The 15,469-nt window shown below is 45.1% G+C and overlaps 2 protein-coding genes across 2 annotated transcripts in view; one reads left to right on the top strand and one right to left on the bottom strand.

Moving 5' to 3' along the window:
- LOC119442986 (spermatogenesis-associated protein 5-like protein 1) overlaps positions 1 to 10,217 on the bottom strand; it is a 32,584-nt gene extending 22,367 nt beyond the window's left edge. Inside the window, exons 1-2 of the mRNA XM_049662495.1 lie at positions 10,063 to 10,217; positions 9,452 to 9,733 (exon numbers count right to left, since the gene is read on the bottom strand). Of these exons, the coding sequence (XP_049518452.1) occupies positions 9,452 to 9,733; positions 10,063 to 10,179 (399 nt within the window). The 5' untranslated portion in view covers positions 10,180 to 10,217. The remainder of the gene's footprint in view (positions 1 to 9,451; positions 9,734 to 10,062) is intronic.
- LOC119442980 (alpha-catulin-like) overlaps positions 1 to 15,469 on the top strand; it is a 162,101-nt gene that overhangs the window by 3,371 nt on the left and 143,261 nt on the right. The window lies entirely within an intron of this gene.

The raw sequence follows: 15,469 nt of genomic DNA, 5'->3' as shown, positions 1-15,469 counted from the left end.
GGCTATGTCGACTGAAGTGCAACATGCACGGCCGCCTGTTACGTTTCATCAACTTGCACCTCCGTGAACAACTTTCGTGTTTTTAAAAGAGGTTCGTTGGCCACCGGATGTGGGTCACGTTGTAGTCATGGGGAACAAGCAAGCACCACCAGAACAGTGAGTTAAAGTGACACTGAAGCAAAATCACTAAATCAATTTAGACGGATAAAGCCTTCCTTGAAAACTCTGTTGTCGTTAATTTCGAAATAATAGTTTGACGATTTGAAGAGAAAACGAAGGTCAAAGTTTGCGTTTCTGAATTTCGCGCCGAATCACCAACGCCGGGACGCCACTGTGATGTAACAGATTTCAAACTATTTTTTTTTTTGTCGTGTTTAGGCCGCGTTGACTCAGCAAAAGTGCCCGAAACTCGCCATGTTCAATCTTTGGCTCCTTTGGAACACAATGTAGTTTATATTTACCGCTAAAGAATTAACTATAGGCCCTAGAAAGCGCTGTCAGTATTCATGACGTCACAGCGAGCTGGTTCCATGGAACTACGAGGAGGCGGTGACACCTTGTATTTTGTGATTGCGTTTTTTTTTCTGGCTGAACTAAACCTCTTATCGTGGTAAGAGTGGTGCTTTTGATATTGTAGAAGGGTAATTAACTGATACCGAATAAATCAGTTTTCTCATTAGTGTCCATTTAAGAATCTCCTTATTAGGAGTTGTGCCCAGAAAAAAAAAAAAAAAAAACAAGCAACACCAAGATATAGCGGTGACAAGCAATTGTCGCATCTAACTCACGGATCAAGTACGTCCAATATTTATATATCATCACTGTACATTCCAGAGCAATCGCTGCATGGTGCTAAATAGTCAATTAGATTCTTGGGGTTTGCGTGCAAAAATAACGATATGCTTATGAGGCACGCCGTAGTAGGGGGACTACGGATTAATTTTTCTTTAACATGCACCTAAATCTAAGTACACGGGCGTCTTTACATTTCGGCCCCATCGAAATGCGGCCGGGACGGGGATCGAACCCGCGACCTCGAGAGCAGCGCAACATCTATAGGAATAAATATTGAAGAGCTCTGAGCTAATTATACCGCGGCGGGTGCGCGCGGTGCTTGCGTATAGGTACTCTAGAGCATGCACGTATAGTAAAACACAATTCGCGTCACGCGTGCAAAATGACTATGGACAAGACTCGTTCCTGATATAATCGACAACAATACTCAAGAAATTTCGGATAAAGTGCGGACGCCTCGCGCCGAGCGGTTACTGGATACCAATGTGATAATCCGACGAAAAACGGTACCGGCAAAGAGTGTGTATCGAATTCTTGATCGATTTCGGGCCGGCAGTATAACCTCGTGCGTTATTTCTGCGCGCCCAAGTGAGATAAAATAAACGATCGAGTCACGAACAGTGTCATGTAAAAACGAAGCGCAGCCGAGATGGTGGATGAGAGGACGACCCGCCGCGGTTTCTATCGCGTTGCATGCCAGCCTATAATGAATATTCAAGGCTGATTAGCGGCCGATGTTATTGGCCAGTGTGATGGCGCTCGTTAGAAGCTCATTTGGGCCGCGTCCGAGTCTCCCGAGAAGTGTGCATCTCCTCAAACAACGCCCGAAAAAAAAAAAAAATGATATCTCCCGACGCGGCTCATCTCGATACATACGGGCACGAAAACTCCAAGAACTGGCACACAAGTGACTTTAGAAGCATTCCGTAGACGAGCACGGCTGCCGAATAGAACACGGCCGTTCGTTCGATTTCTTGAAAACGGTGAACTATCCTTTGGCAAATGCTGGTATTATGCTTTTAAGTGTTGGTATACAGGTGACCTGCTGTACAGGCTGCACTTACAACGGCCAGCCGCATCATCGTGCAGTGCATATCTGAATACTCTTTAAGATGTATTAATTTGCTGTTGTCTGTTAATTAAAAGGCCGTGTTTCAACTTGACGGCGATGGGCTGGTTGCATGCGTACTGTACTTCGTAAATGCTGATGCAGTGCTGCATTCATGACGCGTTCATCACATACGAATCACTGCGGACTGCATGCAAGAGTAGCCGTTGATGGCTAACTTGGACCACTGACTTTAGCACATTAGCGCTTTCAGCCTTCATGAGCACACGGCCGCTGACACAAGAAACCGAACGAATGGTAGCTCGTCAGCGCCGCATGATGCCATCTATATGCTCAGACAATTTAAATGTGCGCGCTAGCACCGCGGCAAGCCTTGCGCTGCTTCGTGAAATGGTGAGAGATTGTGTGGCCAGCGTTCGCTACCGACAGCAAATGTAAAGACTACGAATATTGGCTGTGCCAAAATCCGGTCTTGAATTACCGATCATTCGAATGGTTTCTCACGCAATCGTATTACCAAGGCGTGTGTTGGGGGCAGACATGTATACAAGATACTCCAAAAAGGCATCCAAGATGCACTAAACACTGGGCAAAAAATTTACTCGGTAGAATACTAAATATATACCAAATTTCAAAATTATCTGTGTAGAGCACGAAATACTGAGCTATGAATATACTTTCAAATTACGAGACACTGCACAACTAAAACGAAGTTCTGCGTCATTGAAGTGTTTTATTTCGGCAAAGTGAAGGACGGAACTACAAAAACTGTTGATCGCCCTTGCAAAGAGCTACCAAAGCAGCTTTTAGAGAAGTTGCATGGTAAACTTTTTTAACTGCGCTAACCCACACGGACAAAGACGAGGCAGACAAGACGTCTTTGTCCGACGTCTTCGTCCGTGTGGGTTAGCGCAGTTGAAAAAGCTTACCATGCATGTCAACCAACTAGCCCGACTTGGAGCTCTACTTTAAAGAAGTTGCAAAGGCACGTCTTTAAAGGCACTGCATTCCTTGCGTGCATTGAATGCAAAAGCATACTGGGCGTGTCGACTATATCGACGTACATGTCACGTGACATTATCACATGACGTTATCACTTGATCATGTGACCTTGCAACTTACGGTTCTCACTTGGTCACGTGCTATGTCACATAACATGATGGTCATGTGCTCGAATTGGGCAAAGTCAATCTTGAGGGTGGGCCACCCATATTTTGGGGGTGGGCCAAGTCAATTTTGGGAGTGGGCCAGGTTGGTTTTGAACGTGGGTCAACTCAATTTTCGAATTGGGCAAGGTCAATTTCTTGGGTGTGGGCCAGGTCGGTTTTCATTGACATTGAAAGATGACGTCATCATTTGGTCACGTGGATTTTGGTACCATCGGATGTTAACGCCGGACGCCGGATTTTCCTCTTCATGGGGCATATAATGCTTTCGCATTAAAAATTTGCCTTAGTCAAGCTATCCGTGTTCCTTTTGAAAATATCGCCGTCAGCGTTGAAAAGCCACTGAGAGGCAACTAGCGCCTCTTTCTCTTCATAATCACTCTTCCTCTTTTGAAGTTGAAGTTAATATATTTTGATCGACGCTAAATAACGCTGCCCATTACTCTTCGACGCGGATTCAGCGAAACGCGATCTCAGAACACGCATGAAGAACTCGATAACATGTGTTGCCAAGTTTTCTGTTCAGAGGTATAGATGGGAAATACTGGTTTCTTGTTCCAGTTCCTCTTAAATTTCTTTCTTTCTTCTTCTCTCTTTTGGCGATGGTATAGTAGCAGATGTGTACGAGTCGTTACCACGGAATGGTCGTTACATTCGGTCATTGCCAGAATTAGGAAAGGACGTGCTTCAAGTGCGTCAAACTCGACGGACCCAGTCGCAGAGGCATGCGAGGCAGTTCGTCCGGAATAGGCACCCGCATCGCTATAGCTTTTCTGACCGACTGCTGCAAGCGGGGTCGCCCACAGCGTTGTTTATCTTGGCTTCTTCTGACGATTCTCGTTTCGCTCGTCGCCGTCTGTCTGTGCTTCGGCGAAAAGGCGCTTCGCAAGATTTTTCTTCAGACGAGTCATCGCGCTTATATACGGGGCCTCTTTCGCTCGTATACCTTGTAGTCGTGGGTCACTTTCTGCTATGGATAAGTGTCACTCTATCTATACTCGCGCAATAACGTTTAGCGAGCTATTAAGATTATAAAGGCGTGCCCGCCGAACAAAATTCAATTTCACGGCTGTTCCCTCTTAGCTTTCATAATACACTAATACAGGTAATACATAATACACTTTCAAAATGTATTTAAGGTTGCCTTAAATACAATTCCCGAACTTTCCGGAGAAATGCATTGGCGTTCCAGTTAATTTTGCGCTTCAATGCATAAAGCGACGTTTTGTTAAGAAACTAACTGGAACGCCAATGCATTTCTCCGCAAAGTTCGGGAATTAATATCTCGAAACTGGTGTCATCCCGAGAATTTGTTCCAAGTGGATCCGCCTTGCGAACTCCACGGCTACAATTTGTAAATTGCAATATGGGCCATCAGGTAATTAGTTAAAAACTTAATTATTGAATATTTGTTAATTGTTCGATTATGTACTTAAATTTCTTGTGCAAGTAATGTCCGCCTCGTCGAGTAGACCAGCTCATGAACTAGAATTGTGCTATCTGCCACAGGTAACCTTTAGGAATTTTTGAAAGTGTTCGCTGAAACACCCTATATATATATATATATATATATATATATATATATATATATATATATATATATATATATTTGTGCATAAGGAAATCGCGCTGGCCCCGGTAGTATAATGAAGAAAAGAGAGGACGACGTACGTTGTATTAGTACAGTATATTTTGTAACGTTTCGGCTGGTGGACCAGCCTTCGTCAAAGCAACAAGTACATGCGATCGCGTTTCCTTATATACACGCTATACATTTCATTTCATTTATTATACCCTCAAGGCCTGTGAAGGCTTTACAGAGGGGAGTGGGTTACAAGTAAATTCAAACAGTAAGTATTACAAGAGAAACAAGTACAACATAAAAATACAATTTGACAAATAATTCAGTAGGAACACAATGAGCAAGGAAAAAAAAAAAAGCTATTGCAATAAAAAGACAAGATATGCAAGTACATGAAACCGCATTCTAGCAAGTAATGTTGGTTAAGGCATCACGAAAAAAGAAATTATCGCTGATGGATACAATGTTTGCGGGAAGGTGGTTTCACTCTAATGACGTCCGAGGTACGAATGACAGGGAAAATGTATTTGTGCTGCAAGAAGGGACGTGAACCGTGTAAGAATGATTGATGCGACGAGATACGTAGTGTGGAGTATGAATGAATACATCATGCAGTATTGTATGGTGAAAAATTTTGTGAAATAATGATAAACGGGAAACTTTACGTCGAGCTGCAAGAGATGGGAGAGAAAGGCTAGTTTTCATGGCTGTTACGCTGGTAGTTCTGCTGTAATTCGAAAGAATAAAACGAGCAGCGTTATTCTGAACTAATTCTAATGTGTTAATTAAGTTTAGGTTATTAGGGTCCCAGACTGATGTAGCGTATTCTAATTTCGGGCGTATTAATGTTTTATAAAGCAATAATTTCAAACAGTGTGGAGCCTTAAAAAAAAGCGTGGTTAGCATTGTTCACTATATTATTAATGTGGGTTGCCCAGGTAAGGTTGTACGTGATATGAATTCCTAAGTATTTGTACGAAGTTACCTGTTCTAAAGGAAGGTTATTTAAATAGTTTACTTGAGAGACGTCAGGTGTCCTAGATACATGCATAGCTTTACCCTCGTTAACATTTAATTCCATTAGCCATTAACTGCACCAGTTAGATATTATATCAAGGTCGGATTGAAGACGGTTAGTATGACAATCTGTGGTTATTTCTCTAAAGATAACACGATCATCAGCGAAGAGATGAATGTTAGAAGTTACTTGCGAAGGAAGGTCGTTAATATATATTAAGAACAACGAAGGACCGAGAACCGATCCTTGGGGCACTCCGGAAGCAACAGAACACATCAGCCGTTAGCAGTAACGTATTGTGAGCGATGAACAAGAAAACATTCGATCCATTTTAAAAGATTACCATCAATATTCAAATACGTTAGTTTGCGGACTAGAAGTTTGTGACAGACTTTATCGAAAGCTTTTGAGAAGTCTAAAAAAATGCAGTCAGCGCATGATGAACGATCAGGAATTCGATGCAACTGATGAGTGAAGGATACGAGTTGAGTCTCGCCTGAGTACGATTTCCTAAAGACATGTTGTGGAGGTGAAAAAAAGTTATGTTCAAGAAAGTCGACGAGGTTTTTGAATACAATGTGTTCGAGTAGTTTGCGTGCTGGCACGTGCTGGTAAGTGAGATGGGGCGATAGTTGGTTGCTATGTTTTTGCTACCAGATTTGTGAAGCGGAACCACCTTCCCAACCTTCCACTGATAAAGTAAAGTGCCTGTGTTGAGTGACTGTTGAAAATTTTTTGTTGGTATAATAGAACTGCACGCGGAAGTGTTCTTTAAGAACTTGGTGTTAATTGAGTCGAACGAAGCCAGGTGAAGAATTGTAGTCTAGTTTGTAATTAAGTTTAGCAACACCAGATGCATGAACTATTACTGGGAACATGACTGGGAACATGACTGGATAATCATAGTTACGCAACTCGGGAAGTTGCTTATTAAGAACCGCCGAAAAATTTTTGATAATGGCTTCGTTAAGGTGAGTTGCAGCACCATTTTTAGGAACAGGCTACGCAGTAGAGTCGTCTAATAAGATTAAGTTATCAGAAACAGGTCTAATTATTTTCCAAAAAAATTTAATTCTAGTTTTAAGAATATATGAAAGAGTAACAGTAAGGAAAGTACGTTTAGCAAGTGTTAACGCTTGAATATATTCGTTAGAAGCCGCCTTGTATGCCGTCCAACGAGAAGCACTCGAGGACAACTTAGCTGAGCGGTAGATACGCTTTTTACGGTTAAAAAGTCGTTTAATGCGACTGTTATACCAGGGGCTTGTGGGTTGGAAGTTAAGGTACGGCTGGGAACATATTTGTTCATTAGTTCATTAACTTTATGAGTAAACATGTCCCAATTAGCTTGCACAGAACGGTCATCAAAGTTAGTGAGGAATGTGTCAAGAAACGTGCATAACTCGCTATTGATGGCCTCGAAGTTTGCTTTCCTATAGTCGAGTATTGTTTCTTCTTCCTGATATTTTTCGGATGGTTGGCACTAATGGTAAAATGCATAGCAGAATGGTCACTTAAAGGTGGAAGGAAGGTAATGTTGGAAGTTAGTTTGGGTTCAGTAGTAAGTACTAGGTCGAGAGTGTTTGAGATACTAGCAGTATTCCGAGTAGGTTGAGTGACCACTTGCGAAAAGGAAAAAAGTGGAACATAAATCTAAAAATTCATTGGCCTGACACGAAAAAGACAGTAATGAAGGAGGTTGAGTGTGCCATTTAATGTTCGGAAGGGTAAAGTCGCCTAATAAATAAAGGGGCGATAATGGAAAGCGTGGTGATACGTTATTAATTACATCGTGCAATTCGCTAACGAATGTGGGTGAGGGAAGAAGGAGATCGGTATCATACGCCTCTTCTGGTGATGAATGTTAAATGTAGCCCAGAAGATTTCGAGGTCAGTAGCAACAGAAATTCGTGAAGAAGCAATGTCGTTAGAAATGACAAGTAGAACGCCGCCTCCACGACGCGCAGCACGATCCTCCCTATAAATAGCGAAGCGATGAGCATCCTCAAAGATTTCAGAATAATTAATGTTGTTTGAAAGCCACGTTTCTGTTAAGACGACAATGTGTGGAGAACAAGTGTCAATAGCTGAGGACAATGAAAAATATTTGTTCAGCACACTTCCAATGTTAGTAAAAAAGATGGACACATGGTGTTGTGAAGTCTGTCCACTTCCCCTCTCGCTCCGCTAAGTCAAATTACCTGCGGGAACTATGTTCCTTGCGCGTTGGACCTGCGACGGTTTTTCTGTCACGCATTTCATTTCGGCGTCAAAAACGTAGCACCTGTCGTTCATAAGTAGTTTGTCGTATCTGAGTTTAAACGCAGGTGCACCGGGCTGACTTTTACCAAACCCGATAAGATTTCCCCGAGCGAGACGGTTTTTTTTTTTTTTTTTTTTTTTTTTGGGGGGGGGGGGGGGGGTAATCTTCGCTGAGAATGATACTGCTTGTTTTGAGATGATTACGTAGTGAACGAACATTTTCTTTTATTTTAAAACTCGAGAAATTTACAATTACGTGTCGGCATTTTCCCGGTGAAAAAACGCCTAAGCGATGAGCACGTTCAATTGAGTCGGATGAAAAAGATGGAAGTACGGTTTTCAAAGCAGATATAATCTTGCTCTCGGTTTGTTCCCATGTTTCTTTAGCGTCTGGAATGTTGCGAATGATTAGGTTGTTTCGCCGAGATCTGTCTTCAAGCCATGGAGGAAGGAAACCACAGGAGAGGCCCTGGCCAGCACGAACGTATTGGAGAAGGTGTGGCGGAAGTCACGTGCTGTTTTTCGCAAAGGAGCACTGGGACGGGTACCCCAAATGTCAACGTTGCCATGGCAACCGTGCTCCTGAAGCTTTCGCTGCTGCTCTCGGTCTCTGAAAAGTGAGATGAGATTTTTCCGTCGGTGTCTTTCTCGCAGCACCTTTTGTTCGCGAGAAAAGCGGACTTTGGAGTGTGGTGTGTAAGCTTGAAAGTTGTGTTTTGGGTCTGTGAGTGTGAGTGTCAGCCAGCAACAGATACACTCAAGCAATCACGGCGCGGGTCTTCGTCGTCTTCTTCAACGTGCCACAGAAAAACACAGGAGCGCGTCTGCTTCACTCAAACTGCTACAGAAGTTTTGTAGGCTTTGTTCTGACGCGCGTCAGGAGCACACACTTCCGGCGGGTGGTAACAATGCAAGTTCAAAGTTCGCGCCCATCTGCTCCGGCGAGCTGCAGAACCCCTGATTGGAGGCGCAAAGAGAGGTGGCACACCAACATGGCTGCACTTCCGGCTTCAGAAAAGTGACGTCAGGGCCTCTCCTGTTTTGTTTCCTTCCTCCATGCTTCAAGCTCATTGGCGCGAGCCCGCAGAATCGCGTTTTCTTCTTTTAGGGCCCCGACAGCGCTCTTCATAGTAGACAGTACTACGCCCTGTGCCTCGAAATTATTAGCATTTTTCTTCGATACCGTCCATCCGTTTGCCCAATACTGTGAATTTCGCTTCCATATTTTTTTGGCCATTCCTGATAGCTTTAATATCGGTGACTTGTTCGGCTAAAGTTTTTGAGGACTGGAGTGAGCGGGTGTGTATATGTTTAATAAAGCGAAACATTATCTTCATTTGTTCCGCAGGGTCGTGAGGCAGTGTTTCAATATCAAAAAGTGCGTCCGCCCTAGTATTAGGCCCAGGTTTGTCCCAGCATCCCCTGAACAGATCAACAATAAGGCAAACGACGAAGTCAAGCATTCGCAAATGGTCTCGCACAGTACCCGTGGGCACGGGAACAGCACTAAGAAGCGGTAATCACTTTTTTCTAGCGTATAAGGAAAGTTTAGCACACACCTGCACAGGACAGAAGCAAGAGTTTCGGGCCATGCCAAAAGTGCTGCTCGAGTGCCCACTGAAGGTGAAGTTTCCAGGGAAGTCGTTTAAGTGTTCCTTGATGGACGATGCAGTGGTCGATGTGGTTGGCGCACGGAAGACGAGCCTTGCTGATGACACCACGGCAGGAAAATGCGCGTCGACATCGATGCAAACACAGGTTGCGTCATGAAGATGCGCGGAAACGCATTCCAAGTCGGTGAGTGTGTCCGTTGATAGCGCCAACAGGAGTGCGATAGCAGCCTGCACAGGACAGAAGCAAGAGTTACGGGCCATGCCGAAAGTGCTGCTCGAGTGCCCACGAGCGAAGAAAGAGCTATACATAAGATAGTGTAGTGCACAATAATGATAATGACAATGCAACGTAAAAATCGCGATCACAACGGCGAAGCTGATCATACGGTAAGTGATTTGGCATTCTTTCAGTACTCGCGACAGCATAGTCAAATCGCACGTGACAAAAAAAAAAAAAGAGTAAATAAAAATAGAGATACACTTCGCAACTACACTATATGCAGACATGTTCCGGCCGTAACTAATCATGTAATATAAGCAGGGGTGGCTTGATGTACTTGTTGCTCTAAAGAAGGCTGGTCCGCCAGCCGAAACGTTGCAGAATATACTGTGCTAATACAACGTACTATCGCGATGGAAAGAAACGCGAACAGCGGAGCGCGTGGCCGAAGCATTACTGAAGGTATAGTGCGCGCCGTCTAGTTAGCACCATCTTAACAGACTTCCACGTCCGGTGTGATTGCGTTGTGAGATGATGCACCCCCTATACTGTGATATTTTTGTTTGCGCTGTCCTGTTTGCGCTGTCATCATTACTGCGCCATCACATTTTCTCGTTTTCAAATAAAGATAAGTAGAATAGAAACAAAAATATCGCAGTATAGGGAGTGCATCATCGCACAGCGCAATCAAACCGGACTAGCGCGCCTGTCAATGGTGATAACTGGACGGCGCGCACTACACCTTCAGTTATGCTTCGGCCACGCGCTCCGCTGTTCGCGTTTCTTTCCATCGCGATAGTACAGAGGTCAACACATGTCTAGAACGACGGAACGTCGCGCTCGAGACTGCACGAGCGACATCTGCAGTTTGAAATAGGCCACATCTGAGCATGCGCTGTGCCAATGATGCGCCGGCCTTGCCTTTATATCCTTGTTTATCGCCGCGGCTGCAACAACTGCTTTGGCCGTCAAAAGCGCTGTGAACGGTGTAGGCAAAAACAAAAACAAACAAACAAAAACGCAGCGAATTGTTCTCGGCGCCCGGTGCAAGCTGTGCTTTAAGCTTATTATTGACAATGTTCGCTCACGAAACGCATATGGAAGTGCCTCCGCTATACCACTCATGTATGTTGTGTTTACATTTGACAGCGTTCTTGAGGTACCTACATGTGTTGATTTCAATAAATCGCATAAGTTCAAGATATCTAGGCAGCATTTTTTCTGTATGTGCGATCGAAACCTACAATTATTCGCGATTAACGTTGGCGGGTTGACGACCAAAAAACGATGAAAGTAGGTGTGTAAAATTCACTCCTAACAGACGGCAATAAACGCAATACGGCGTGATGCGCGAGATATATGTGCGATGCAATGGCGGTATGACGATACCGCGAACTGAGAATAAGCCTGCAGTATAAGGGCGCCGAGCCGGGCGATTCCGCGCGGTTTTCTTTTTTGGCGGCGCTACACCGTTGACAGCGCTTCTGCCGGCCAAAGCAGTTGTTGCAGCCGCGGTGATAAACAAGGAAAGAAAATGCGAGGCAGGCGCGTCATTGGCACCGCGCATGCTCAGATGTGGCCTATTTCAAACTGTAGATGTCGCTCGTGCAGTCCCGAGCGCGACGCTCCGTTGTTCTAGACATGAGTGTTGACCTCTGTACGTCGTCCTCTCTTCATTATACTACCGGGGTCAGCGTGATTTCCTTATGCACAACTGTTCACCCGCAATGGCCCCCGCAACGACTACGTTAAAGCACATCAACCTACGGTATCCCAGGACGGAAACTTCCACAGTCGTCATCGGTGATTCGCAGTCGAAGTATTTGTATCAGTGCTTCAATCCCAGTTCACCAGGAACACCGGCTTTCGTTTCGCAAGTAGGCGCCAACATTGAAGATGTCCCGTCACCGGAAACGGCAAACACCCTGATAGTTCTGTTTGGTACCACTGACATGGTGTCATCTAACGGAGCAGCAGCATTCGAGAGGTACCGACCTCTGCTCCATCTTGTTACGAGGACCATGCCGAATATCTCTATGCTACGCTCATCCTTCCCCGCTGTACTAACCGTCGCAGTGGCAACCGCAACCTTTCCTTCGCCCGACGCTGCAACCGGGAGGCCACTTATTTCAATCGACTGCTACGCGGATTCTGCAGTCGCCCAAGAAAAGTATTTTTCGTGGACCACGGCTTTCAATACCTGCCCCCAAGCCGTATACTGGCTGCCGACGGCCTTCATCCGAGGTTCGAAGGTGTAGCGGTCATAGCTATAGCCTTATTCGTGAACTGTGGCGCGAATTCGCGTCGTGCAACCCCTCGCATGGTGCCACCCAGACTTCTCCTAGAACGTCGTTCTCTCAACCTTCGCCAGACGCCTTGCATGGCTCTCCCGCCTCAAACCATCACAACCTTCGTGAAGAAAGTACACAGACAACTCCGTCGGTGGGCCGCCGCTACCCTTCCCGCAAGAACTCCGCTCGAGACAACGCCGCAAACTGACTGTCAGTCCCCGGTAACTCTGTTCTACATATTCCTTCTCGAACGTTCCTAAAAGTTGCTGAGAAAGGCATCCGTTCTGAGTTGCATGTCACCACATTGTCGTCGTACTTGAGCGCTTCTGTAGTCCCAAGAGGCTTACAGCTAAGACTGAAACCGGCCACCTCCGAACTTTCCGCTTTAAACAAAGCAAAGTGGCAATTGATATTTAAAAAAAAAAACGCCTCGCTAGAGTTATTGCGTGTAGTTGTTGATCACTACACATCATGGTACGTCTTCAGAGCGAAGAAAGGCGCCTCACTACGCAGTTGGAGACGCGTGAATCGGAATATTTAGCATCCTACAAACATAGCAAGAAGAACAACTTATGCGCGCTCAAACGCAGTAAATTTATCCGCGATGGTGTAGCCCCTTCTGATTGAATTGCTAATACAAATAATGTTCCCGTTGAATCATCTATTATAAACAAGCCCACTGAACCGTGTAACAATGTTGTAAACCTTTCCGCGGTTACTCTTTCTGGTGCTCATATAACTGCCTTATCGAAGGGCCTCACTTTCTGCCCAACCTCAGGCGGATTCAGTGAATTTCAGCTTTTAAAGGACCTAGACCACTTTGCTCGAAACATGCGCCTTAAAGAGTACTTTCACAACAGTGAAAATCCTAACGAGACTAGACTACCTATGCCCACATACAAGCGCTGGACACCACCGCCGCAACGCGATAAGTGTAGATGTGTACATCAGTGCTGTGTAACGTGATATCCTCGAGGCGTACAAGACTCGTGTTCCCTACCGACCGAATCTGACGTAGGAAAAAAAAAAAATCAACGCTAGAACAATTAGGTAATAACCATGACATTGTTTTTAAACCTGCAGATAAGAGAGCAGCAATCGTTCTCCTTAATAAGCAGGATTATGTAGAAGAAGCTAATAGACACGGATGCCAGTTTCTACAAAGCACTTCCGAATGACCCAACCGATAATTTTAAGGCCAATTTGAAAGATACGCTTATGGCACTACAAAAAGAGAAAAAGCTAGATGAAAAAAAATGTCGCAGTTTCGCCAGAAAGGCGAAGCATCGATTGCGATAGCAAATTAGTAGAGAGCTATTCGGAGTAGGGATAGTAGTTTTATCGACCGCATAAACTTGGACACATTTGAACTAACTGAATTAACAAGCGTGGTGTCAGCGCGCAACAAGCAAACAAGAATAGATCACACCGAATGACCGCAGACAGCGACTGTCAAAACGCTGGCAGCAAGCGCAGCCGCCGCAGCGGGCGAATTGTTCGCGCGGTCAATCGCTTCAACGGAAATTGAGCGGCGAATGCACAGCGCATACAAAGGTCAGAGCCGTGTGGAGATAAGAGACGGTGCGGGCGACCGCCAGCGCCGGGCAAAGTGCAGAGGAGAAGTTGTTGACAGAGAAGCTGCCCCCCCCTCCCCACCCCTCCTTCCCGCGCTGCCTTCCCGCTTTCTTGCTTTCGCGTGGGAGATTGAGTGGCCAGTTCCCCTTGCGCCCGGTTGCAAGATAAGCATTTGGTGAAGCAGCACAGCGTCGTCCCGCCTCCCTCCCTCCCATACCCCACGGTCTTTCGCGCGACGGTCGCGTTTGCTTTCCGCCGTGCGTTCGCTCTCCGTGATAGCGCGCGTCCCCCGCACGCTTTCACTCGCACATACGGCGCGTGGCGACGGTTTTATCGCCCTTGGAATCTATACGGAACCTCACGGCGACGGCAGAAATCTGGTTGAAGTGTCCATATAATTGCTATCGCAATAAAAGCCGTTCGGCTTCTGGTACCGCTCAGTCCTGTGGCGGGTAGATTTTACTTGCTCCCGAAGATTCACAAACAAGGTAACCCAGGCCGCCCGATTATTTCCGGCACAAACACTACAACTGAGAGCTTGTCACGTTACGTAGACTCTTTTATCAACCAGATTCCCGGAACATTTCCCTTATTTGTAAAGGATACGAACCATTTTCTTCAAGGTAAATAAATCTTGCCATTCCGCATAACGCAATCCTTGTAACGCTCGACGTCACCTCTCTTTATACTAACATATACCGCATGCCGATGGAGATGTAGCAATCCTTAAGACTTATGAAGATTCTCGTTTCGAGAAACCTGTTGATAAAGAAACCCTGGGATCGCTGTTAAAGCTAATTCTTGAGCTCAATAACTTAGAATTTAATAGCTGTCATTATGTTCAGATCGGTGGTACGTCAATGGGAACTCGAATAGGCCCAAGTTACGCTAATATCTTCATGGGTGTTCTAGAAAATGATTTCCTGTCCAAAACTAACCTACATCCTTTCTTTTATAAGCGTTTTATTGACGATATCTTCCTGATCTGGACACATGGGGAAGCTGGCTTGTTAAAGTTCATAGAAGGGTTTAACCACTTTCACCCTTCAATCAAATTTTCGCACAATTACTCGTCATATTCGGTCAATTTTCTGGACGTCACAGTTACGCTATCGCAAAGTAAACTGCTGACAAAACTTCATCGCAAACTTACTGGATAGAAACCAGCTTCTACATTTCCAGAGCAGCCATGTACGACATTGCAAAACCGGTATCCCCTACAGTCAGGCTCACCGCTTCAAGCGGTTGCGTTCCGATCGCAAAGATTTTATTTCTAATTGCGAACAACTTGCTCTCGTTAAATGGTAGTCTCCATCAAACTTAATTGACGACGCCATATGCCGAGCAGACCAATTAAGTAGAGCCGATGTTCTTAGCAGTAATCGATTACCCGAAAGACGTACCAATACCAATCTTGTGCTAACATTCTCGGCATCAGCGCCAAAAGTTTCTTCTATATTGAAACGCCACCACAATATCCTTGCCCAAAGTGACCATCTTTCCGATATATTTACCGAACCGCCTCGCGTCGTGTACCGACGGGGTAAGAACCTCCGCGATATGTTAACATCCTCAAAATTAAATGAGCAGAATAAAACATCTGGCTGCGCCCCATGCAACAAAGCACGTTGCAAGGGGTGTGTGCATATGCAAACCACCCAGAAAGCGATTAGCACGTTTTCAGACTTTGCCCTAAAAATAAGCGGATCCCTTAATTGCGATACCTCCAATGCTATATACATGCTTGAGTGCACCGTTTGCAGAAAACAGTATATTGGCCAAACAGAAAACTCGTTCCGAATACGCTTTAATAACCACAGATCGCATGCTAACACGCTTCCTAGCCTACCATTATCAAGACATTTCGCTTACCAGGGC

This window comes from Dermacentor silvarum, chromosome 2 (assembly GCF_013339745.2).
Source record: "Dermacentor silvarum isolate Dsil-2018 chromosome 2, BIME_Dsil_1.4, whole genome shotgun sequence".
Classification (NCBI taxonomy): Eukaryota; Metazoa; Arthropoda; class Arachnida; order Ixodida; family Ixodidae; genus Dermacentor; species Dermacentor silvarum.
This window is presented reverse-complemented; position numbering and strand designations above follow the sequence as displayed.